Source organism: Rana temporaria, chromosome 5, assembly GCF_905171775.1.
Source record: "Rana temporaria chromosome 5, aRanTem1.1, whole genome shotgun sequence".
In the NCBI taxonomy this organism is placed as follows: Eukaryota; Metazoa; Chordata; class Amphibia; order Anura; family Ranidae; genus Rana; species Rana temporaria.
The window spans coordinates 300353247-300379522 of record NC_053493.1 but is presented as its reverse complement, the minus strand read 5'-3'; the positions used below and the strand labels follow the sequence as shown (position 1 = coordinate 300379522).

Here is a 26276-nt window from a genome sequence, read left to right as displayed (position 1 = left end):
TGGAGGTGAGTGCTGGAGAATCTCAGTTACTGGGGTGTACCAAGCTGGCCACCAACTGGGATCAGGCCCAAGCCAGGGGCTGTGTGTCTGGGGGGTCCGCACAGCCTGCGGAGGAGGCTCAGGGGTAGCTAAGGGAGAGACTGGGGATCCTTCTGGGGCAAAGGAGGTTTTGTGAAGTTTGAGGGGGGGGGTTACTTTGGTGTGTGTGCGGTACTTCCGAGAGGTTGTGCTGGGGTTATGGAGGGTAATAGGATGGCTGGAGCTGAGGCAGGGAAATGGTGGGCTGGTGGTGTGGGGGGTAAGAAGGCTGGCCGTTTACTCGCTGTGTTAGGCCGCCGCCGCAGCTTGTCCTAAAAAGGACCGCCGCAAACGGTCCCAGGAGCGGTGAAAATAGCCCTGGAATAGCCCTGAGAGTCAGGGGCTTACCTTAAAATGCTCCCGGGAAGTGAAGCCTGTGTAGTAAAGAGGGAGGCCAAGGAGGGAGCTGTGGCAGGCGAGTTGCAAGAACCCTGCCTATCTGGGAAGCCCTGGGGAGTGAGAGCAGACTCGTTGGAGAGCGTCCTGCTTCACTGGCTGACTGAGTAGGAATGACACTGAGGCCTCGTACACACAACCGTTTTCCTCGACAGAATCGATCAAGAAACTTGGTGGCAGAGCTTTTTTGCTGAGGAAAACGGTCGTGTGTATGTTTTTCATCGAGAAAATTGTCGAGGAATTCAACGAGAAAAAATAAGAACATGCTTAGAAACCCGTGCATGCTCAGAATAAAGTATGAGACGGAAGCGCACCTTCGGTAAAAGTAGCATTTGTAATGGAGATAGCACATTTGTCACGCTGTAACAGACTGAAAAGTGCAAATAGTCTCCTACCAAACTTTTACTTAACACGCAGTAAATGAGATTAGCAAAAGCAGCCCCAAGGGTTGTGCCAGTGGAATCGAACTTCCCCTGCCGTCGTATGTGTTGTACGTCACCACGTTTCAGAACAACGAGATTTGGTCTTGACAGTGGGTACGCAAAGAAAGCTTGTCAAGTTTCTCGACAAGCCTAACAAGGAATTTGTCAAGGAAAACGATGTTTCATTTACGACGAGTTCCTCGGTCGTGTGTACGAGGCCTCACAGTGTGCTGGCCCCCTGGTGGAGAGCTGTCGATATTCATAAAGGAGCAGGAGCTTCTTTTGGGCGACAGCTTCACATGATGCGGTTGATGTGCCATCAAGATAAAATGGCACCCAAACACGAGTAGTGTGTTTTGCTACGATGGCAGTGCGATTCAAAACCGCAAAGTGTGAATAGGCCCTAAGGATAGCTGATAAGCGGAAAAAGTTGGGCAAAAGATTGGATTTCAAATATACTGTATGCTGTGTATTCAGGATGTGTGTGTACAGTGCAGGGATGGGAGATGGATAGGCACAGTGTCAATGGTGGGGATGAGGGCAGGGGGCTTTGGGGGGTGCAACTGAAATCTGAGGGGGGGCAGAGCACCCCAGCACCCTTCTAGCTCTGGCCATGTGGCACTTACTTTGCTGGCGCTAGCTAGCGGGGGTCCCTGCATTTGCCACCAATGTCATTACAAGCATACATGGTACATTTTGCCACGATTGCAGTGCAATTCAAAATTGCAAAGGGTGAATGGGGCCTTATTGTTTGTGTTTTTTATACACGGCCCAAGACAATTCTTCTTCCAATTTGGCCCAAGAGAGTCAAAAAGTTGGACATCCCTGCTTTAGCCAGTACCAGTATTTATATTTATTTATCTACTGGGGACAGAGCAAGGAATTTCATGAAGCAAATCATGTCTGAAGTACAAGAAGTATTTAACCTAGCGTTATCCACCAAAAACCAAAATATCTGTTTGAGGTAGAATTTACTTTCAAATATAATAATATCAAATATAAATAACTCAATTTCATTTTCAATCTGGCATTCCGCGGAAAATGTTCTGGACATATACATTAAACCAGTGAAACATAAAGTACAAATCAAATGTATAGTATCTTTTTTAGTAACAGTAAGAAAGACCACTTTCCAAATTTTCAGTATAGTTTACTCACATTCTTTAAAAACAGACATGCCACAACATAATAGGTTTTACCTTCAAATCTCACATTGGATACTAAGTGTAAAAGGCCCCAACTGACATTTATAAGACCATAGCTTCAATAAACAAATGTTCTGGCCGAGAGTGCAAGAGGCTCATGTTCCATTTGGAATTGGATAACGCCGTTGTACAACACAGGCCTGTAACAAACGGGATTATGTTTCTTTTTAAGGTACAACTGAAACAAAGTAATTTGAGTTCTAGGTTTGGCCTTGTTACATGACCACTGAGATCCTGTTTGTGTACCACAGAAAAACATTTTCTACAATTAAAACAGAGGAGTATTAAATTGGCAACATCGGAGTGATAAAATTCTCTTTAAATGATTAGCTGTTTCTACTACAATGAATAATATGTTCTTTGGCACTGAAACTCTATAATACATACAAAAATAATAAAATGCAAATATCTTGTACAAAAATACAAATGTTTTCAAAAGCTTTTTTAAAAAATATATTCCACTGAGTAAGAAACCAGCTATAAACCTGTATTATTTTCTGCCTTATTAACGAGCTTGCATTTTAGATAAACAACACTGTGTGGATGGTGTTGCCAAATCTATATCCAAAATCATTTTTCAAGCAGACATTGCATAGGTAATTGTGAAACTGTGTTTCGATATTTTCCCTGTTGATAGTTATATTGTATTAGACATATCTCTAACTCTAGGTTAATAGTTGAAGTTCAATCCGCAAGCAAAGTTCTTGAAAATATAATAATAGATTGCGGAAGTTCATGTTGGCCCAGTTTCAGTGCTTGTTTTTGTGATTTTGTTGGTATAGCACAATCCAGTTTTTTGTTCTCCTTGGAAAAAACAGTCTCCAAAGTAGTTCTAATATTATATTCCATGTCCGCTCAACCCCCCGCACAATGCCTTAGTCTATGATACTTCTGTAGGCTGATCTGGTAGAAAGAAGACACAAAAGACACAATTAGAATTCTGATTACACAACGCATTTTTTTTTTTTTTTACTTTTACACACCACAAGCGATAGTCTCATTAATCTATTCCAAATATTAAAGAGGTTGTAAAGGTTCGTTTTTTATTTTCTAAATAGGTTCCTTTAGAGCTGGTTCACACAGGGGCGACCTGGGATCCGACTTGAAGTTGCCCCAAGTCGTGTGGTTGAGAAAAGCAATGGAAGTAAATGAGAGCCGTCTTACACACTACTGAAGTCGCTCCGACTTCAGAAAAGGTTCCTGTACTACTTCAATCTGACTTGTAGGCAACTTGTAGGCAACTTGTACCCATTGATTTCAATGGAAGTCGCCTCAGAAGTCAGATCACTGTCTTAACTACTAGCCGACCGCGCACCGTCATTATACGGCGGCAGGTTGGCTCTCCTGGGCGAGAGCACGTAGTATAACGTCTGCTCTTTGAGCCGCCACTAGGGGCGTGTGCGCGCCGCCCGCTCGCCCCCGACTCCCGTGCGTGTGCCCGGCGGGCTCGATCGTCGCCGGGCATCCGCGATTGCTCGTTACAGAGCGGGGACCGAGAGCTGTGTGTGTAAACACACAGCTCCCGGTCCTGTCAGGGGGGGGAATGCTGATCTTCTGTTCATACAATGTATGAACAGAGGATCAGTGTTTCCCCTAGTGAGGCAACCCCCCCCCCTACAGTAAGAACACACCCAGGGACATACTTAACCCCTTCCCCGCCCCCTAGTGTTAACCCCTTCACTGCCAGTGGCATTTTTATAGTAATCCAATGCATTTTTATAGCACTGATCGCTATAAAAATGCCAATGGTCCCCAAAATGTGTCAAAAGTGTCCGAAGTGTCCGCCATAAAGTCGCAGTACCGAAAAAAAATCGCTGATCGCCGCCATTACTAGTAAAAAAAATATATTAATAAAAATGCCATAAAAATACCCCCTATTTTGTAAACGCTATAACTTTTGCGCAAACCAATCAATAAACGCTTATTGCGATTTTTTTTACGAAAAATATGTAGAAGAAAACGTATCGTCCTAAACTGAGGAAAAAAAAGTTTTTTTATATATTTTTGGGGGATATTTATTATGGCAAAAAGTAAAAAATATTCATTTTTTTCAAAATTGTCGCTCTATTTTTGTTTATAGTGCAAAAAATAAAAACCGCAGAGGTGATCAAATACCACCAAAAGAAAGCTCTATTTGTGGGAAAAAAAGGACGCCAATTTTGTTTGGGAGCCACGTCGCACGACCGCGCAATTGTCAGTTAAAGCAGCGCAGTCACAAATCGCAAAAAGTCCTCTGGTCTTTGGGCAGCAATATGGTCCGGGGGTTAAGTGGTTAACCTCCCTGGCGGTATGATTCTGTCTGGAATTACGTACCAAAAGCGGGTCAATTATTTTGCAAGGAAATTTGCGTTTTATACTGTAGGCCTGCAATTCTTAGGAATAACTCATTTAAATCTGACCAAACAAGAGTCTAGTAGGCATCCCGGGTATGATTTTTTTTTAAAAACAAAATTATAAATTATAATATAATAAATAATTATAAATAATCATAACAAATAATAATTGAATTATAATAACAATTATTCAATAATGTAATCAACTAAAAATCACTGAAATTTGCTCAGTTGCAGAATTGTCGCTGTCATTACTTTTATTTTTTTATGACGAATTTCCCCGCAAATCGCTATCGCACAATTCTGCAAGTGATTATAATTTATTATCGCTGTTTTCTAGTGGCTCTAAAACCATTTTTGACATAAAGGGACACTTTTGGTTGCTATGGACAATCTACAGTTTTCAGGCAGAAAGAACAGTTTTTATTATATAAAAGTACATGTAGGGCACTGGGCAGACCACTAGGGACAAGGGGGGTATGTATTTTTTACATACAGTACTGTAATCTATAAGATTACAGTATACTGTATGTAAGGTGTTTGTTTACTTTTTTGAATTTGGCGCCGTTCTCCGCCCCTGTGCGTCGTAACGTCGCAGGGAACGGAGATCGGCGGCACACGGGGACACTGTGAATCGAGCGAGGACCCGCTTGCTCACACAGCGGGGATGCATCGCAGGATCCAGGGACAAGGTAAGTAACTTTGTCTGTGGATGCTGCGAGAAGGTAAGCTGCGCCGCTGCACGCTCTGCACATCTACCCCGAGCGTGACTATCTAAGTTGGCTGGTAGTAATACCACGGCTAAATGTTTCAGTTCCTGTTGCAGTTGGAGATTCGGCTAAGCTGAACACTCATTCCTTCACCTGTTTATTGTACCTCCCAAATAGTGGATAGACCTGCAGCTTATATAGATTGTATGCCCTGCATAAATCTTATAATATTTCCCCCTCTGGTCAGATGTTCTTAGCCTATAGTGTTAGGCTATTTTCTCTATTGGTCGTATGTTTTTTAAATCTTCTGGTCCCATTTTTTATACATCAGAAATGTAATACTTGAATCACATGGTTCACCATATCAAAGGGAGCATGTGTAAGTAACAACAGCTATTTAGGATCTAAGGATCTCTAGGGGGCCACTTATAAAACCTTAATGTTACTGGCTTCTACTTTACCGTGTTTCCCCGAAAATAAGCCTGGGTCTTATATTAATTATGCCAACAAAAGACACAGTAGGGCTTATTTTCGGGGTAGGTCTTACCATGTAATGTGCTGTCTTCTCTCCCCCTCTCCCTCCCTGCCTGTCAGGAATCCCCAGTGTGAACTGAGTTAAAATGCTTGTAAAATCCTACAATCCACTCTATTACAGTATTATATAATGTACAATGTGCGTGTTCTTGTAATATAATTGTGCCAAATACCTTTGTCATAGCGCCATTCTGCGCAATTATATTACAGAAACACACACATTGTACATTATATACTACTGTAATAGAGTGGATTTTAGGATTTTACAAGCATTTTTAACTAGGGCTTTTTTTGGGGGTAGGTCTTATATTTCAGCTCTCCTGGAAAATAACGCTAGGTCTTATTTTCAGGGTAGATCTTATTTTTGGGGAAACAGGGTATATGAAAAATAAGCACATACACAGTATATAATTAAAGTAGAGAGTCGGAGAGGCATTTCGGGTCATATCTTACCTTTATCCCTTGGTTTCTCACAGATGAAGTGATTTAAATCTGCACAATGGAAATCATTCCACAAGCCTGAATATATTAACCCTGCACAGTCTTCTCCAGGTCCATCTTCGGGAGTCCAGTTGTCTGGTTGGCCAGGCTTCCAATTTCTGCAAGATACATAATAAAAGTCTCTTAAGTGGACAGCAAAAAAATAGGTCAGCCATTAAAGCGACTCGTCCCCATTAACAAAAAAAAAAAAAGGTCAAACAAAGGCACATTGTGAAAGAAGAAACCTTTCTGGCGGGCTGTGTGTAAAATCTCCACTCTCTTGAGCTACAAGTGCCAATGCTATCCAACATCCAGTATCTGAGTGTTTTGGATAGCGTGTCTCCTGCTGGCCAATGTGGTTCTTCCCGCAGGCCAGTAACTTCATTACAGGACAGGGCTGGTGCAAGGATTTTTGACACCCTAGGCGAAACCTCATTTACCGCCCCTCTTGGATCCACCCCTGACTCCACCCCCTTTGCCTTGCCCATGTATACCCCAACTTTCTAATGAAGCGGCCATCAAATGCAGCCCACCAGTGCCCATCAAATGCAACCTCACCAGCGCCCATCAAACGCAGCCACACCAGCGCACATAAATGCAGCCTACCAGCGCCAATCGATGCAGCCTCACCAGTACCCATCAAATGCAGCCTCACCAGCACCCATCAAATGCAGCCTCACCAGCGCCCATCAATGCAGCCTACCAGTGCCCATTGATGCAGCCTCACCAGCGCCCATCAATGCAACCTACCAGCGCCCATCAATGCAGCCTACCAGTGCCCATCAATGCAGCCTCACCAGTGCCCATAAAATGCAGCCTCACCATCGCCCATAAAATGCAGCCTCACCAGCGCCCATCAAATGCAGCCTCACCAGCGCCCATCAAATGCAGCCCCACCAGCGCCCATCCATGCAGCCTACCAGTGGCCATCAATGCAGCCTCACCAGTGGCCATCAATGCAGCCTACCAGCGCCCATTAATGCAGCCTCACCACCGCCCATCAAATGCAGCCTCACCATTGCCCATAAAATGCGGCCTCGCTAGCACCCATCAATACAGTTTTACCAGCACCCATCAAACGCAGCCTACCAGCGCCCATCAATGCAGCCTACCAGCACCCATCAATGCAGCCTACCAGTGCCCATCAATGAATGTTTGCTTGCTTCCATTCATTCGAGAGTCGAGACACAGAAACAGTCCACCGCCCTCTGACACTATGTGCGAAGGGAGCAGTGGCTGCCTGCAGATGCTGAGACTGAGTTGCTTCCTGCATAGAAAAGAGAGTAGGAACACCAGTGTCCGGGAGCCCTAGGCGGCTGCCTAGTTTGCCTAATGGTAGCACTGGCCCTGTTACAGGACACAGCAGTGAGGTTGCAGCCTGTGAAAGGAACCACCTTGTCCAGCAGGAGACACGCCACCCCATACTTTTCAAATAGCGGCAGTACCCAGAGCTCTTCAAGAGTGAAGGTTTATCACAGGGCCTGCTGGAAAGGTAAGCTTTTTTTTTTCTTTTACAGGATTTACTTATTTATTTATTTCCATGGGGCAGGGTTGCATTTATTATGTGGCACATTCCTGGATAATAAGTATTTTAAGATAGTTATAAATATTTTTAGAGCACACTTTATTTTCTTTATGACATGATTAATAAATTGGATGTTAGAATATTATGTTTAATCCCTAAATAAGCCTTGCTAATATGTTTTAGTTAAATAAACTCAAAGGTTATATGAACTGACGATAAGAAATATTATTGTGCAGGGACAGCTAGCAGTAATAGAATATTTGGGTGAGGGGAGCAGTCTAGGATTTTCTGAGAGATCCATCTTATGGATGCAAAAATCTCAAACATTTACTTTGCCTAACTTGCCTAATTCTAGGAACACATGCTAACCACAGCATTACGGGATCTCTTTTCACAAGCCGTGTAAAATAAATCCATATGTATTTATTTATGTTTCTTTATTGATGTATAAACAGTTCTTGAACACATTATCAAGGTTGTTAAAATGAAACAATAACTGAAATGTAACTAGAAATGTATGGCACACGTTGTAAGGCTTCATGTACACGGGGCGTTGTTTAACCACTTAAGCCCCGGACCTTTAGGCAGCTAAATTTCCAGGCCAGGTTTTGCGATTCGGCACTGCGTCGCTTTAACAGACAATTGCGCGGTCGTGCGACGTGGCTCCCAAACAAAATTGGCGTCCTTTTTTCCCAACAAACAGAGCTTTCATTTGGTGGTATTTGATCACCTCTGCGGTTTTTATTTTTTGCGCTATAAATAAAAATAGAGCGACAATTTCGAAAAAAATTCAATATTTTTTACTTTTTGCTATAAAAAATATCCCCCAAAAATATATATAAAAATTGTTTTTTTTCCTCAGTTTAGGCCGATACATATTCTTCTACCTATTTTTGGTTTGCGCAAAATTTATAGCGTTTACAAAATAGGGGATCGTTTTATTCCTTTTTTATTAATAATTTTTTTTTTACTACTATTGGCGGCGATCAGCGATTTTTTTCGTGACTGCGACATTATGGCGGACACTTCGGACAATTTTGACACATTTTTGGGACCATTGTCATTTTCACAGCAAAAAATGCATTTAAATTGCATTGTTTATTGTGAAAATGACAGTTGCAGTTTGGGAGTTAACCACAGGGGGCGCTGTAGGAGTTAGGGTTCACCTAGTGTGTGTTTAAAACTGTAGGGGGGTGTGGCTGTAGGACTGACGTCATCGATCGAGTCTCCCTATAAAAGGGATCACTCGATCGATACGCCGCCACAATGAAGCACGGGGAAGCCGTGTTTACATACGGCTCTCCCCGTTCTTCAGCTCCGGGGAGCGATCGCGACGGAGCGGCTATAAACGAATAGCCGCGCCATCGTCCCGGATCGCTCCCCGAGGTAAGCCGCCTGCCGCACGCAGCGGAGGGGGTCCCGATCGGACCCCCCACCCGCTAGAAGGCAAGGACGTATATATACGCCCATCTGCCTGTACGTGCCATTCTGTGGACGTAAATAGGCGTGCGGCGGGCGTTAAGTGGTTAACCTCTCCTTGAACGATTTAACTTGACAGCTAGAAACCAACATCTAAAAACGTCCATTCAGCCACGTTTACATGCCGCGTTTAGCCGCGTTTGCGTCTAGAAGTGTTTTTTTTTGTTAAAATTACCGTATTTATTGACATATAACACTCACTTTTTCACCCAGCAAATTGGTTGCAAATAGTGTGTTATGCGCCGAAACTGAAATATGGGCTGCCTTGGAGAAAACGGTGAAGGGGCGGGACGAGCGCTGTCAGATTACAGCGAGAATCTCCTGTTTACTCAGCGGCCACTGTAATAGGAAGTCCAGTCTCCTGGGCCGGCACTGGACCAGTGTTCTGTCTATCATAGAAGCCGGTCCAGGAGGCGGGACTTTGAATTAAAGAGGCCGCCAAGTAAAAAGGAGATTATTGCTGTATTTAATCTGACGGCGCTCATCCCGCCTCCCCTCCCTGAGATGGGCATTGATCAGGCTGCATTCATGGCAAAGGGGATGCTGCAGATGGGCATTAATCAAGCTGCATTGATGGGCAATTGTGAGGCTACAGATTGGCATTAATAAAGCTGCATTGATGGGCAATGGTGAGGCTGCAGATGGGCATTGATCAAGCTGCATTGATGGGAAATTGTGAAGCTGCAGATAGGCATTGATCAGGCTGCATGGATGGGCAATTTTGAGGCTGCAGATGGGCAATGATCAGGCTGCATTGATGGGCACTGACCCTTATTTTGCTTCAAAGTTCTTTATTTAAAATGTAATTTTTTTCCCTGAAACTTCCCTCTTAAAATGAAGGTGCGTGTTATATGCCTGTGCGTTTTATATGTCGATAAATACGGTAGTTACTGCGTTTAGCATCTTTTCCAGGCTATTACATGTGTTTGGCGTTTCAAATGCCCCTGAACATCCATCCTGAACGCATTTTTTTGTGTTCCAAAAAATGCTTCTAAAACTCAACTGCTTAGAAACGACTATAAAGGACTCTGTGTACAAGTACTGATAAGATAGCAGAGGAGAGGTCAGGGGTACCTGCAAAAAAAAATCCTAAACTGCTCCTAAACGTCCGTTTACCAGCAGCAGTGTACATGAGGCTTAAACACATAAAAAACATATACATACTTAGAAACATCAGGCTCCGTTCACACCTAGGCGTTTTTCTGCTCTAAGCCTCAGCTCTAAAAATGCCCAACAAGACAAATTCCATTAATTTCAATGGCCCCTTTTCACATCTTCTGAGCGTTCTGTCGCCTTAAGCAAAACGCCCGTCACTCAAAAAAGTACACAATCTTTTTTTTTGGCAGATTACATGCATTTTAATTCTTTTACATTGGTGACCTTTTGAACTTTAAAACATCAGGAATATAAAAAGGCTGAAAAAACTCTGCAAAAACGCAGAAAAATGGTGAAAATGAAACACATGTTAATCAATCTCCCCTTTCACCACAGGCAAGGTAAGAGACGTGATTAGGGGGACATCCATTCTTTGGTACTGCAAAAATGATCTAACTCTTACCTGAACCTTACAGATAGCAGAAAGGCCACATTTTATAATGAAATTTAATTTACAGCAGATATAGCAATTTGTTTGTACCCTTTGATTGTCATATAGTAGATCATTGGTCAACTAGAAGAGTGTAGAACCATAACGTATGTACTACATCTTTGGAACCAGAGAGTCAAATTTCCAAAAAGATAGTTGCATGAAGCAGAGATTTTGAGGCATGCTGGGCATTGTAACAGCTTTATTAGTAGGTAGCAGATACAAAATGTCAAATCCTGAGTCCAAGGGCCGTTTTTATTGTGGTCATGCACATGGGTACCATGAAGTTCAATGCTTCCAAGCATGCGTCGACTTGATTCTGAGCATGCGCAGATTTTGAACCGATGCTTTTATGTACTAACCATCGGTTTGGACCGATCAGTCAGCGGTCCATCGGTTCGATTTTAAAGCATGTTTTAAAATTTTGGACCGAAGGACAAACTGAACTTTGGTCCATTCTCATCGGTTTTGTCCTACCGTGTGTACGCGGCCTAAGGCCAGCAATACATGGTGCCAATTTCTTTCCTGCAACCACAATTTCCCCATCAACACAGAGAGTGCTGATAGGGGAACCAGCAATTGTTTTCTCCCGTAATAATTGCAAGAGAATCTGACAGGCTGTACCCAAGTAAATTGATCAATCAACTTGGTACATTCAACCTGCACATTAGCGGTTTAAATTTCGGCCGTTGCCTGCTGAACCAGCTGAGATTTGAACTGCTAATGGCTGGCCTCATAGAAAACCTTGTCACTGATGCTGGAGAATAGGTGGTCATGTCCATTGGGTTTATAATACATACGTGAAGCTTGGAAGAGTTCCATCCATCCACTTCCATACATGCTCTTCTTCACTGTCAGTTAGTCCAATCCAGAAATTTCCTTTACTGTTTGTTTGTTTCTTAATGAATTGCTATAAAACAGGAAAAATAAAAAAAACTTAAAAAAAAGTATAAAGTAATAATCTAGCAACCACTTAACTGTCGTGTTTTTCATGCAACAATAAACTTGCCTCTAAACATGACATGATCATCACACAATACTATTAAAACATAGTAGGCACAATAAGGAAGTATATGAGGGCCTCAGAAAATATGTTTGGGACTACTGATCAGAAAGGGTTTAATCAGTCAATAGATTATTGCTCCCCCAAAGTCATTGTGTATAGTAGAATATGTAGCGCACATACCCTAATAGACTTGTAAGTTACCAACCCAGAACCAACTTTACCCTGCCTTGAGTGAACCTATTTTAATGCCTTGTACACACGATCGGGTTTCTCGGCGGTCAAAAGACAGGAAAACTGCCTGAGAGCTTTGGTCACGAAAACCGGCTGTGTGTATTCTCCACAGCAGTGTTTCCCCATAGGAAAATTGTGGGAAAAAAATCCTGAAACCATGTGACAGAAACAGCTGTTGTATTAACAGTTATGTTCTGCAATGTATTTGGATAACCATTTAAATTACTTGCTACCTTCTTCTGTGGAGAAATATTCATGTTCTTTGTATAATTAACGTACCTGCTCTTCTTTAGTTTCTATGACAACTAACATTGATCCTTTATCTTCACAGAAAAGTTTAGCATCGTCAAATATATCTTTTCCACTTGAGAAATAGTAACACTTATCAGTATAATTCCTCCACTCAAATGGACAACCTAAAATGAAAATAGATGCATTTTACATATTGTTTTTGAATTTCCAATAAATAAGAGAAAAATACAGTTTTACCAGTTCTTTGTGTTTTCTACATAGATTTTGAATATTCGATTCTGTGTGTCACAATTATGCCTTGAATATTATGCCTAATCTGTGAGTTTCTGAGCTAGCACATGTTCGAGCACCTCATGCACCCCATATGTTTCTGAAACAGATTACAGATAGGTGCTTACAGTATCTATATTTGTCTTACATTGCTAAACACAATATACACAATTTTAACTTACCAGTCACTGAAGGACTCATCATGAATTCTGTTGTGGGAGCATCAGGAACTAACAAGGCTTTTGCAGCATCTCCCGGTGGTCCAGGTGGTCCTCTAGGTCCTGGAAGTCCAGGCAGTCCAGGTATACCTGGTGGACCAGGTGCCCCTCTGACACCAGGAACTCCAGGCTCCCCAATGACTCCTTTAACTCCTTGAGGGCCTGCAGGCCCAGATGGTCCAGGTGGTCCATTTGTTCCAGGTGGTCCTGATACACCTGGATCTCCTTTTGGTCCGGGTTCTCCAGGTTTACCAGGTGATCCTCTTTGCCCTTTGTTGCCTTGCGAACCTCTTGAGCCTTTTGAACCTTTATCGCCTGGAGGTCCTATTGGTCCAGGTGGTCCTTTTTCACCAGCAGGCCCTGGCACCCCTGGTTCTCCCTTTTCTCCTGTTTGTCCTTTTGGTCCAACAGTTCCCATGAGACCTTGTGTTCCTCTCTCTCCTTTAGGTCCCCTTGGACCTGGTGGTCCTGATAAAAACAAAATATTATTTATGTACTAACATATCCATAATGCAAAACACATACACCAATAATAAATGCCCAACTCCACCTACCCTCCCCAAGTGAAATCTAATCTCCACTGTATCAAATAAATATATTTATGCACCAAAAGGTGTCAAGAAAAGTACATTAAAATAAGGTGTCTGCTGGATCTCTTCTTAAGGGTTAGAAAACAATACCCTTTATCCTATCTGAAATGAAACTGTTATTTGTACTGTGGTATAAGCCATAACGTGACTGGTACTGTGTGTGGTTCCTTTACTGCACAGGTGTCAAACACAAGGCCCAGGCAATGTTCACGTGTACCTCTCCTGCAGCTGCAGGAGAGCTCCAGCTCTCATCTGGTCCTCCCCCAGACCCCTACTTTCTGCTTTCAAGCAATGCATCCAGCTTCTTCCCAGCAGCAGCATAAGGAAAAGGGGTGCACTGTGATGTAACGGAGAGTAGGGGACCCAACTTCTGATGGTGGGGTGGCTCTTGACATCTAATATAAGGGGAGGGGATGCGCTGGACATCTAATCTTACAGATACAACCGGCTCTTTTGAGGACAATCATAATGCTGATGCGGCCACAATGAAATTGATTTTGACACCCCTGCTCTACTGGGATCCAATATGCATATACAAATATCGGTTTCATATACAGTACAGACCAAAAGTTTGGATACACCTTCTCATTCAAAGAGTTTTCTTTATTTTCATGACTATGAAAATTGTAGATTCACACTGAAGACATCAAAACTATGAATTAACACATGTGGAATTATACATAACAAAAAAGTGTTAAACAACTAAAAATATATTTCATATTCTAGGTTCTTCAAAGTAGCCACCTTTTGCTTTGATTACTGCTTGGCACACTCTTGGCATTCTCTTGATGAGCTTCAAGAGGTAGTCACCTGGCGCAGCACCCCATCACTCTCCTTCTTGGTCAAATAGTCTTTACACAGCCTAGAGATGTGTTTGGGGTCATTGTCCTGTTGAAAAATAAATGATGGTCCAACTAAACGCAAACCGGATGGAATAGCATGCCGCCGCAAGATGCTGTGGTAGCCATGCTGGTTCAGTATGCCTTCAATTTTGATTAAATCCCCAACAGTGTCACCAGCAAAGCACCCCCACACCATCACACCTCCTCCTCCATGCTTCACGGTGGGAACCAGGCATGTAGAGTCCATCCGTTCACCTTTTCTGCGTCACACAAAGACACGGGGGTTGGAACCAAAGATCTCAAGTTTGGACTCCTCAGACCAAAGCACAGATTTCCACTGGTCTAATGTCCATTCCTTGTGTTCTTTAGCCCAAACAAGTCTCTTCTGCTTGTTGCCTTTCTTTAGCAGTGGTTTCCTAGCAGATATTCTACCATGAAGGCCTGATTCACACAGTCTCCTCTTACCAGTTCTAGAGATGTGTCTGCTGCAAAAGGTGGCTACTTTGAAGAACCTAGAATATGAAATATATTTTCAGTTGTTTCACACTTTTTTGTTATGTATAATCCCACATGTGTAAATTCATAGTTTTGATGCCTTCAGTGTGAATCTACAATTTTCATAGTCATGAAAATAAAGAAAACTCTTTGAATGAGAAGGTGTGTTCAAACTTTTGGTCTGTACTGTATGTGTTTTGCTGTACACTTTTATGGTACCTTTCTCAAATCTTTGTGGCTCAGTAGTTCTCACAATGTATTCAAACTTAAATATGTATGAAGGAAATAATATTGGAAGTAAAATTTATTCTGGCTTGTGCGTACATAAAAATTATGTATTTTAAACATAAATAAGCATCAAACTGTCAACCGCTGAATAATGGCTAACTTCAATCTTGATCTATGTGGCTTCTCTGAAAACCTTTGCTATGACATTGTGCCCACCTGACTACTAGGTCTAAGAATTAAATAGTATCCTTTGTCAGTAAATTGTTGTAGTATTCGGGTATACGTTGGTCCAGTCTGGTAAAAAAAAAAAATTTTATGGACCAAAAAGAAATAACAATGGATGTAAAAATAGGGAAAAATTCCAATATTCTCTATGGAAAAGTCAACAATCCAATCACATAGGAAGGTAGTGCAAAACAACAGATTTACTGTGACCACAGTTTGGTTCATAAATTATTTTGTTTGCTGATGCAAAGTTGTACTGTGGCAATATAAAATGAAGCCCCTGACCATGCCTTGATTTTGCCTGTGTTCTATTTTAACTACAGTAGTAAGACAATCTCAGACGACCTTTCCAAAACTGTCTAGTGGCTGACTACAACTGCAGATGCTGTGGTTACACGTATAAAAAGAAACTGGCCACAGGCCACAATTCCTTTACTAATGGAGAGGCAGACTAATTTGAGCTCTGTTTTCCATGTTTTATCATTTTTTTTCAATAAATTAACCTTAGCCCCTGTTAATACTGGTGTGTTTTCACCCGCGTTTGCTGTCACGCTGCACAACAGTGAAAATTACATTACTCCCTACGGTGCCCACTCATGTCAATGCAGTGCAGCTGCAGCGCATTTTTTGAAAAGGTGCAGAAAATTCTTTCAGTACAGTGCAGCCTGTTTTTTGCCCCATAGACCTTAACAGGGCTGTCTTAATGAGAGGGCCCATCTGGGCACTTTCCCCAAAGCACCTGGTCCTTGAGCCCAGGGCTGGACTGGGACAGAAATTTGGCCCTGGACTTCATCCAGACTGGCCCACTTTGACAGGTCTCTCCCATGACGGCCGGACAACTCCCGCACCCCCCTCTCCCCCTTCACTAGCCACTATCTGTTCTACTTTATTAGAGTAGAATGGCTGGTACTGGTACTCTTATTGGCAGTACCAGTGGGAAAGCTAGACATTATTTCACCCGGGGCAAATTATCAGTTCGATGCCCCCCTTATGGGACAAGATTAGCCAGAAGTGAGAAACTCCCCGGCCATAGCTGTTGAGTCAGCTGTCTGTCCCCTCCCCCCATGCTCCTCTGTCGTCCCCCCTGCTCCTCTGGTCCTCCCCCTGCTCCTTTGTTCCCCCCAGGTAAGTGCTGTGGGGAGGGAGAGACAGAGGAGCGGAGGGGGGCGGCAGTCCACTGTCACTGAAGCCGGCCCACTGAGCCATCGGCCCACCGGGAAACTCCCTGTAGTCCTAATGGCCAGTCCATCCCTGCTTGAGCCCACGCTGTCCCGAAATTGGGGGCCCCATGATGCCACTGAGAGTGATAGATACAGGGGAGGCCTCCTACCTACTTGATGTCTGTTTACCTGCACTGTCATCATTGTAGGGGCCCAAGAGCATTACTTTGCCCAGGGGCCCATGATGCTATTAAGACGGCCCTGGACCTTAATAGGAATGCATGGAAAGCACATGTAAAACACATGTAAAAAGCATGTACAGTGCACATTTTTGGCACAGTTTTGTGTAAAAAATCTGATCTTCTCCTACAAAAAAAAGAAACCCAAAAAGTGTGAAACATAAAAATAAACAATAAACATTAAAAAATAAAAATGATCTTCTAGAACTTGAGTGTCTTTCAGGAATATTCCATATAATAGGCTTCATATAAGTTAACACATGGGAGGATTTAAAGTGGTAGTAAACTCTTTACTACCACTTTTACCTACAGGTAAGCCTATAACAAGGCTTACCTGTAGGTATAAAGAATATCTCCTAAACCTGTACGGTTTAGGAGATATTCCCCTCGCAATGCGCCGCTGATTGCAGCGGCGCATGCGCAGCGGGGATCCTCGGTTAAAAGCCTGTCAGCCGCCGGATCTTGCCGGAATGAAGTCTCCCACACATGCGCGGGAGTGACGACTTCGCCGCTCCAGCCAATCACAGCGCTGGAGCGGCGATACCCGGAAGACACGCTGAGGCAAGATGACATCTCGCTCGGCGCGGACCAGGTAAGTTCTCTACACCTCGTTCCAAGGTAAGTATTTCATAATGAGCTAGTATGCGGCAGACACATCAGACACTTTTGACACTATTTTGGGACAATTCACATTTATACAGCAATCAGAGCTATAAAAATGCACTGATTACTGTGTAAATGTGACTGGCAGGGAAGGGGTTAACACTAGGGGGCGAGGAAGGGGTTAAATGTGTATCCTAGGGAGTGATTCTAACTGTAGGGGAGGGGACTTACAAGGGGAGGAGACCGATCAGTGTTCCTCTGTACTGAGAACACACATCGGTTTCCTCTCCTCTGACAAGACGTGGATCTGTGTTTTCACACACAGATCCACAGTCCTGCTGTGTTCACGGGCATTCGCCGAGTGACGCGGCGGGTGCGCGCGCCCCCTAGAGGCTTGGAAAGTAAAAGACATCATATGACAGCCGCCCGGAGGGACAAAGGGTTCCTGCCGCCATCATATGGCTATATGCGTTAAAGAAAAACCTAGCTCATAGACCACTTGCAGAACCCACATAACATGTCCCATTACATAAAAGCATTCAGCGTTGGTTGAACTAGATGGACTTGTGTCTTTTTTCAACCTGACTAACTATTTAACTACTATATTTATCGGCGTATAACACGTACTTGTTTCCCCTTAAAATCAGGGGAAAATCGTGGGTGCGTGTTATACGCCAATATGTATAAAAAAAAAGCATGGTACATAATGTATATTAATCGGCATGACAGTGGACAGCTTTGGAGACATCATTGGAGACAGCCTGGGGGACTCGGGCCACTCGATTCTCCTTTGCAGACCTCCGGAAGCCATACCCCACTGCAGTGCACAGAGGAAGCCAGTGAAATTCTCGCGACTCTACAGTAGCTCTCGCGGCCGTCAGAGTGTAACCATGGAAACCCTCTGCACGGCTCGCGGAAGTTATGCTGACAGGAATCTGCTGAGCCGTGACAGGTACAAATGGCAGGGTGTGAAAAAGAGTGGGGTGGGGGGTAATTAGGGGGGGTTTGAGCAAAGATACACACTGTGTGACAGCCCATGTGACAGCCCATGTCCAAGCCCTGAATAAATCGGAAAATGATTCCAATAAATCAAAATGCCACCTAATAAATGTAAAAGGGAATTGTTAGTTCCCAATAATGGGGGAGAATATGAAATCTGTGATTAATGAAATGAGAGGAAATTAATGAAATGTTAAAAAGTGTAAAAAATAAATAAATAAATAAATTTGTGAAATGTGAAAAAAAAAAATCATGTTACGTTATTTAACTTATAAGTGCTTAAATATTAATAAAAAAAAAGTTTTGAGCTACCCTTGTTTTGCTTCAAAGTTCTTTATTTAGAATTTCGTTTTTTTTCCTAAAAATTCCCTCTTAAAATTAAGGTGCGTGTTATACGCCAGTGCGTGTTATACGCCGATAAATACGGTATGTAATTCACTAAAGAATGTAATATAAAATAAAACTCATGACTCAACTTGGATATATTGGAGAACATTTGTTGGGAAATGTTTTCACAACTTTACATTAGCTTGCAATCATTAAGATTACTTTATATACCCAGTAAGTAGACAATCATCCATTTAAAATAAATATACACTACGGCCCAGATTCTCAAAGGGCTTACGACGGCGCAACGCCATTTGCGCCGTCGTAAGTCCTAATCTGGGCATTCGTATCTATGCGACTGATTCTTAGAATCGGTTACGCATAGATATCCCTTAGATCTGACAGGCGTAAGGCTCTTACGCTGTCAGATCTTAGATTCAATTTTTTTTCCCGCCACTAGGTGTCGCCTCGTCGTTTTCCCCGTCGTCTATGCAAATTAGCTATTTACGCGAGATTCCCGAACGTACGCGCGGACGACGCAGTGAATTTATGACGTTTGCGTAAGCGTAAACTTACCCCTGCTATATGAGGGGTAAGTTTACGTAGGTCCGTCGTATGCCATGTTAAGTATGGCGTCGGGTCAGCGTCTTTTTTTTCCGTCGTTTACGCTGTTTTTCTAAGTCGTCCGCGAATACGACTTTACGTCAATGACGCTCACGTCGGCGTCATTGACGTTTTCCGTCGTGAGCTCGAGCATGCGCACTGGGCTATTTTTCCGCCCGGTGCATGCGCAGTTCGATCGGCGCGGGGGCGCGCCTAATTTAATTTCAAGCCGCCCCCTTTGAATTACGCGGCCTTACGCCGGGCCATTTACACTACTCCGCCGCAAATTATGGAGCAAGTGCTTGGAGAATACGGCACTTGCTCCAGTAATTTGCGGCGGGGTAGTGTAAATGGCTTACACTACGCCAACGCCGATTCTATGAGAATCTGGCCCTACATATCTACCCAGGTACAAAACAAATGTGCAATTTGTTGTGGCAAATTCCAGTGCCAACCATATTTCAGCAATATTTAGAGCAGTGTAGTTCAGAAATCCATAGCAGCGTTAGATTTCACCTAGAGTAGTCAGAACAAGTACAAATAATTACTGATTGGCTGCTAATGATTGGTACACTGCACGTTGCTTTCCACATTCCACATTTATGCTAGTAGGTTGATTGGCTCCTACTGTATGTAAATTGACTCTAGTATGTCTGTACAAATTGACTAAACATATGTATGTGCTATAAAATTCTGATTACCAGTCCTAAGCAGATCAATGGGGAGAGTTGGGGAAAGACCTGGCTTGCCTCATACACACGGTCGGACTTCAAACAAACTTTTCCATGGATTTTTGTTTTGAAGGGCGTTGGCCGTGAACTTGGTATGCATACACACGGCAGGACTTTTTCAGCCAACTTTCACCAAATCAAATGTTTTTTCTGCTCTTTACCGCCACCCTTTGGTCAACTTCTGCTATTGTTGGTTGATTTTAACATTGGTTCTGAGCATTCGTGTTTGTACTTTGGACTAAAGTCAGATGGACTTCTGTACACACGATAGGACTTTGCAACGTAGGACTTTTGTTGCCGAAAAGTTTGTCCGTTTGCAGAGCGAACATTTGTCCGATAAAAACCGAAAAAGTTTGTCCGATGGAGCGTACACACGGTCAGATTTTTTTAAAAACCTGGGAATTTAGAAGTTTGTTGTCAAAAAGTCAGACCGTGTATATGGGGCGTTAAACATTTGCCAAGAAGATCCTATGAAAATCTCTCTACTCCTCACCTCACTCATTCAGTCTTCTCTTGCATTACTAACTTATGCCGCGTACACACGATCGGACATTCCGACAACAAAACCGTGGATTTTTTTCTGACAGATGTTGGCTCAAACTTGTCTTGCATACACACGGTCACACAAATGTTGTCGAAATTTCAAACGTCAAAAATTGTCGCTCTATTTTTGTTTATAGCGCAAAAAATAAAAACCGCAGAGGTGATCAAATACCACCAAAAGAAAGCTCTATTTGTGGGGAAAAAAGGACGCCAATTTTGTTTGGGAGCCACGTCTCATGACTAAGCCATGACTAAGCGCTGAATTGCAGCGTGAAACGCGTCGGCCATTTCTGTACCTGTTGTTTGCGGTGTCTGCATGTGCATTTGAAAATAAAAGACCAACTTTATTTTAAGTTATTTTGGAGTGCGGCTATCCAGAGTTTTTTTCGTCCATGTGCTAAAGCGACTCAGTGCCGAATCGCAAAAAGGGGCCCGGTCATTGACCAGCAATATGGTCCGGGGCTGAAGTGGTTAAAATCCTCTGAAGTCTTCCATTAATTATTGTTACTTGTGCACCGTTTTCTACCACACTTTTTCCTTCCACTCAACTTTCCATTAATATGCTTGGATGTAGCACTCTGTGAACAGCCAGCTTCTTTAGCAATGACCTTTTGTGACTTACCCTCCTTGTGTAGGGTGTCAATGTCTGTCTTCTAGACAACTGTCAAGTCAGAAGTCTTCCCCATGATTGTGTAACCTACTGAACCAGACTGAGAGACCGTTTCAAGGCTCAGGAACCCTTTACGTTTTTTAAATTATTAGCTGATTAGAGTGTGATACCATAAGTCTACAATATTGAAATTTTTCACAATATTCACATTTTCTGAGATACTGAATTTTGGGTTTTCACTAGCTGTAAGCCATAATCATCAAAATTAAAAGAAAGAAATGCTTGAAATATATCACACGGCGTGTAATGAATCTATATAATATATACGTTTCACTTTTTAAATTACCGTATTTATCGACATATACCGCACACTTTTTTCCCCTTAAAATAAGGGGAAAATCGTGGGTGCGCGATATACGCCGATACCCGCTTCCCGCGCTGTGTTTGAACCTTGCCGCCGACATATACCGAGCGCAGTACACTCGGGTACACTCGGCCAGGCTCGGGTCCCTCGCGGTCACGCCCTGTGCCGCCTCCTATGCGAGAGGAGCAGAGCGTGGCCGAGCGTGCCCGCGTGTACTGCGCTCGGTATATGTCGGCAGCGGCGGTCAAACACAGCGCAGGAAGCGGGAATTGGCTCAGAAAAAGCGCGGGAGAAGCAGGGAGGACACCACCGAAGCCGCAGATGGATGACAAGGCCGCCGATGGACACCGATGGATGCCGGGCAAGACACCGACGAGGGGCATTCAAACTGTAAGGGCTAGATTCAGCATTGATTTACGCCGGCGTATCTATAGATACGCCACGTAAATTCAAAGCTGCGCCGGCGTATCTTCTTTCTGTATTCAGAAAGCAAGATACGTCGACATTAGCCTAAGATCCGACTGACGTAATTCTCTTACGTCGTCGTATCTTAGGGTGCATATTTACGCTGGCCGCTAGGTGGTGCTTCCGTCGTTTTCGGCGTAGAATATACAAATGACCTAGATACGCCGATTCACAAATTTACTTACGCCCGGCGCTATTTTTTGACGTCGTTTACGTTAGGCTTTTTCGGCGTATGGTTGCTCCTGCTATTATGAGGCGTACGCAATGTTAAGTATGGACGAAGTTCCCGCGTCGAATTTGAATTTTTTACGTCATTTGCGTAAGTCGTTCGCGAATAGGGCTGGACGTAATTTACGTTCACGTCGAAACCAATGACGTCCTTGTGGCGTACTTTGGAGCAATGCACACTGGGAAATTCCACGGACGGTGCATGCGCCGTTCGGGAAAAACGTCAATCACGTCGGGTCACCACCCATTTACATAAAACACGCCCCCCTCATACTCATTTGATTTAGGCGCGCTTACACCGGCCCCATTTACGCTTTGTGAATACTGCACTTGCCCGTGTAAGTTGCGGCAGCGTAAATAACATACGCTACGCCCGCACAAACTTACGGCGGGCTACTTGAATCTAGCCCTAAGTATTTAATTTTTTCCTCAAATTTCCCTTCTAGGTTGGGGGTGCGCGCTATACGGCGGTGCGCGATTTACCCCCGATAAATACGGTACTTGACGTAATTGTATCCGCATTAGTGCAATTGTGACAGGGAAAATTGAGTACTGTCCGTGATACTTTTTTAAATTCAATTGCTGAAATAAATTAACTTTTTGATGATATTCAAATTTTTTGAGATACACCCGTATTTATAAATGTTTTCACACAACATTCACAGAATTGTCACCCAGGATTCACACATGTTGGAGACGGCACAGAAAAATGATTTGTTTATTTAGGGTGAAGATCTATTTTAAGCTAAATTTGGGGGCCAGATTCACAGCCGAGATACGACGGCGTATCTCCTGATACGCCGTTGTATGTCTGAGATACGCTTGTCGTATCTATGCGGCTGATTCATAGAATCAGTTCCGCATAGATAGCCCTAAGATCCGACAGGTGTAATTGAATTACACCGTCGGATCTTAGGATGCAATTCTAGGCCGGCCGCTAGGTGGCGATTCCATTGCGGTCAGCGTAGAATATGCAAATGACTACTTACGACGATTCCCGAACGTCCGCGTTACCCTTCGCTCTAACTTTACGTAGTTTACGTCGAGATGCGCCACGTAAAACTAAGGCTGCCCTCTAGGTGGACTAGCCAATGTTAAGTATGGCCGTCGTTCCCGCGTCGAAATGTGAAAATTCCGTTGTTTGCGTAAGTCGTCCGTGAATGGCGCTGGACGCCATTTACGTTAACGTCTAAGCAAATGATGTCCGTGCGACGTCATTTAGCGCAATGCGCGTCGGGTAATTTTCCAGACGGAGCATGCGCAGTACGTTCGGTGCGGGAACGCGCCTAATTTAAATGGTGCCTGCCCCATTTGAATTAGGCGGGCTTGCGCCGAGCGCATTTACGTTACACCGCCGCAAGTTTACAGGTAAGTGCTTTGTGAATCAGGCACTTATGCTGCGAACTTGCGGCGGTGTAACGTAAATGGATTACGTTACGCCGCCGCTGCGTATCTGAAATCTCTGTGAATCTGGCCCTTGGTTTGCATTTTAAAATAAGTATAGTCTTCCAACATCATACTACATAAAACAAAGGACAGTGTAAAGAAAAGCAGAAACATTCAATGACATGCTCTCACCTTGAAGTATTGTGAAATTCCTAATCAGCTGTCCATGCTTGGAGTCAACCAGCTTCATTTCTTCCATGATAACTGATAAATTAGCTACTTCATTATCTAATCTTAGTCTCATATTGTCCTGCTGAGCTTTTAGGAATGTTTCGTCCAGTTGAACATTGGTGAGAGAATTATTTAACTGATTTAAATCTTCTGTGTGCTTAGTCAGTGTCTCAGTGCAAGTGGTCCTCACATCATTTAGATTGCTAGTCAGCGTCCTGAGATGGTGAGCGGTATGGCTAATATTGCTGATAATTCCTACTATATCGTCCTCAAATTTTTGGAAACGTTCTTCCAAATAGTTGAATTTAGCATTCGTCCTATTCTCGTATTCTTTGTGGTAGTCCTGGAGGTCCTTTAGATTTTGTTCATTTGTCTGGGCAATTACTGTGATGTTGTCAATTTGGCCATTAAGAGCATTTAGCTGATTGCCCATATCTTCTACTGTCTCATTGTTGGCCTTGACAAGAAGCGAGTTATTAGATGCGATGCTTTGTAAGTTTTGTACCCTGTCTCTTAGCCATTCCGTGTCCTTTTTAGTTTGAAGAACAGCCTGCTGTAAGCTCAGAAAATCATTCTTGATACGTTGTATAGCTTGGCTGGTATCATCCACAGACCTCTGCAAAGTGCTTATAACTGTCCTCTGCTGGGTTTGTGTTAAATTCAAATTGCTAACACTCATAATGATTACATTGCTTGATTGCATCTGTTGTTGAAGGTTGGTTTGAAGGCTGGTGGTATCTTGTTGCAGACTAGATACATAACTGTTATAGACTTGCAATGTTTGATTGATTCCATTAATCATTAGAGAGTTATTGTCTAATGCACTTTTCATTTGGCTTTGTTTAGCATCCAGAAGGTCTCCAGACTCTTTTAGGTTCTCCAGAGCATCTTTGTTCCTGCTGCTTTTTTCTGTGATCTCTCGTAGTTGCTGGCGAATAGCCACAATATCTGACCTCACACTTGATAGCTCACTGTTGGTGCTGTCTGATTTTTCTCCTGCTTGGTCATCTGTAAAATATATTTAATAACTTAAACACATGGATATACATAATATAAGTAATATACAGTTCAGTCTGAACACTGAGGCCTCGTACACACGACCGAGTTTCTCGGCAGAATTCAGCCAGAAACTCGGTCGGAGCCGTATTCTGCCGAGAAACCCGGCCGTGTGTATACTTTTGGCCGAGAAAACCGACGAGGATCTCGTCGGGCCAAGTAGAGAACATGTTCTCTATTTCCTCGTTAGTCAATGAGGAAACTTGGCTCGCCGAGATCCTCGGCGGCTTCACAAGGAACTCGACGAGCAAAACGATGCATTTTGCTCGTCGAGTTTCTCGGACGTGTGTACGGGGCCTCAGGGCCAGATTCTCGTAGTTTGACGTAATTTTGTGCGGGCGTAACGTATCCTATTTACGTTATGCCTCCGCAACTTAGACGGGCAAGTGCTATATTCTCAAAGCACTTGCTCCGTAAGTTGCGGCGGCGTAGCGTAAATAGGCCGGTGTAAGCCCGCCTAATTCAAATTGTGAAGAGGTGGGTGTGTGTTATTTAAATTAACCATGACCCGACGTGATTGACATGCGCCGTCCGTGGAATATCCCAGTGTGCATTGCTCCAAAGGACGTATTGGTTTCGACGTGAACGTAAATGACGTCCAGCCCTACTCACGGACAACTTACGCAAACGACGTAAAATTTTCGGGAACGACGGCCATACTTAACATTGGTACGCCGCATGTACGCCACCATATAGCAGGGGTAACTTTACGCCGGGAAAAGCCTAACGTAAACGGCGTATCTGTACTGCGTCAGCCGGGCGTACGTTCGTGAATTCGCGTATTTAGCTGATTTACATATTTCTAGGCGTAAATCAGCGTACACGTCCCTAGCGGCCAGCGTAAATATGCAGTTAAGGTCCGACGGTGTGAGAGACTTACGCCGGTCAGATCTAATAGAAATCTATGCGTAACTGATTCTATGAATCAGGCGCATAGATACGACGGCTCAGACTCAGAGATACGACGGCGTATCTGGAGATACGCCGTCGTATCTGCTTTGTGAATCTGGGCCTCAGTTCACGTTATCCAGTGCTTAGTCCAAAACAATTTACAAGTAACAAATCTTCCCCTATAATTGAGATGACATTTTCTCAATCCATACATTTTTGGCTAGATCGGGCAATGAAACCAGGTATTTAGCTGCACACCTGACCTCTGCATGATAATGCTTGGAAGAGGAGTTGATAAGGCAGGTTAAAAAAACTGTCATGATATGTATTGTAACACCCTGTTTTAAGTTAGTACCCGTATCCTGCTCCCTGCATTGCCCCTGCCCTTCTCATTGCAGATATATGTGAATCTCCACGATAGACCACCCTCTTAGTTTTATGGGCAGACTCTTTTTACTCTGGTATCCTGCTGTTTAATTGAGCATCACTTTAATGAGAATAAAACAAACTCCATGCAAACAGTGAAATACCATATACAGTGGGGGAAATAATTATTTGATCCCTGCAGAAATGAAGCGTCTATAATTTTTAGCATAGGTGTATTTTAAATGATAGAGGATTTTTTCAGGCGTTATTTAGGCGCTATTTTTAGCACTAAAACGCTTGAAAAACTCCTTGGTGTGAAAGGGGCCTTAGTATTTGGTGGAGAAACCCTTGTTGGCAAGCACAGAGGTAA

At 43.3% G+C, this 26276-nt stretch overlaps 1 protein-coding gene across 1 annotated transcript in view; it reads right to left on the bottom strand.

Moving 5' to 3' along the window:
- Positions 1–2029: 2029 nt before the first annotated feature.
- COLEC12 (collectin subfamily member 12) overlaps positions 2030–26276 on the bottom strand; it is a 183490-nt gene continuing 159243 nt past the window's right edge. The window contains exons 5-10 of the mRNA XM_040354040.1: positions 23555–24601; positions 12689–13192; positions 12264–12400; positions 11548–11657; positions 6132–6277; positions 2030–3004 (exon numbers count right to left, since the gene is read on the bottom strand). Of these exons, the coding sequence (XP_040209974.1) occupies positions 2982–3004; positions 6132–6277; positions 11548–11657; positions 12264–12400; positions 12689–13192; positions 23555–24601 (1967 nt within the window). The 3' untranslated portion in view covers positions 2030–2981. The remainder of the gene's footprint in view (positions 3005–6131; positions 6278–11547; positions 11658–12263; positions 12401–12688; positions 13193–23554; positions 24602–26276) is intronic.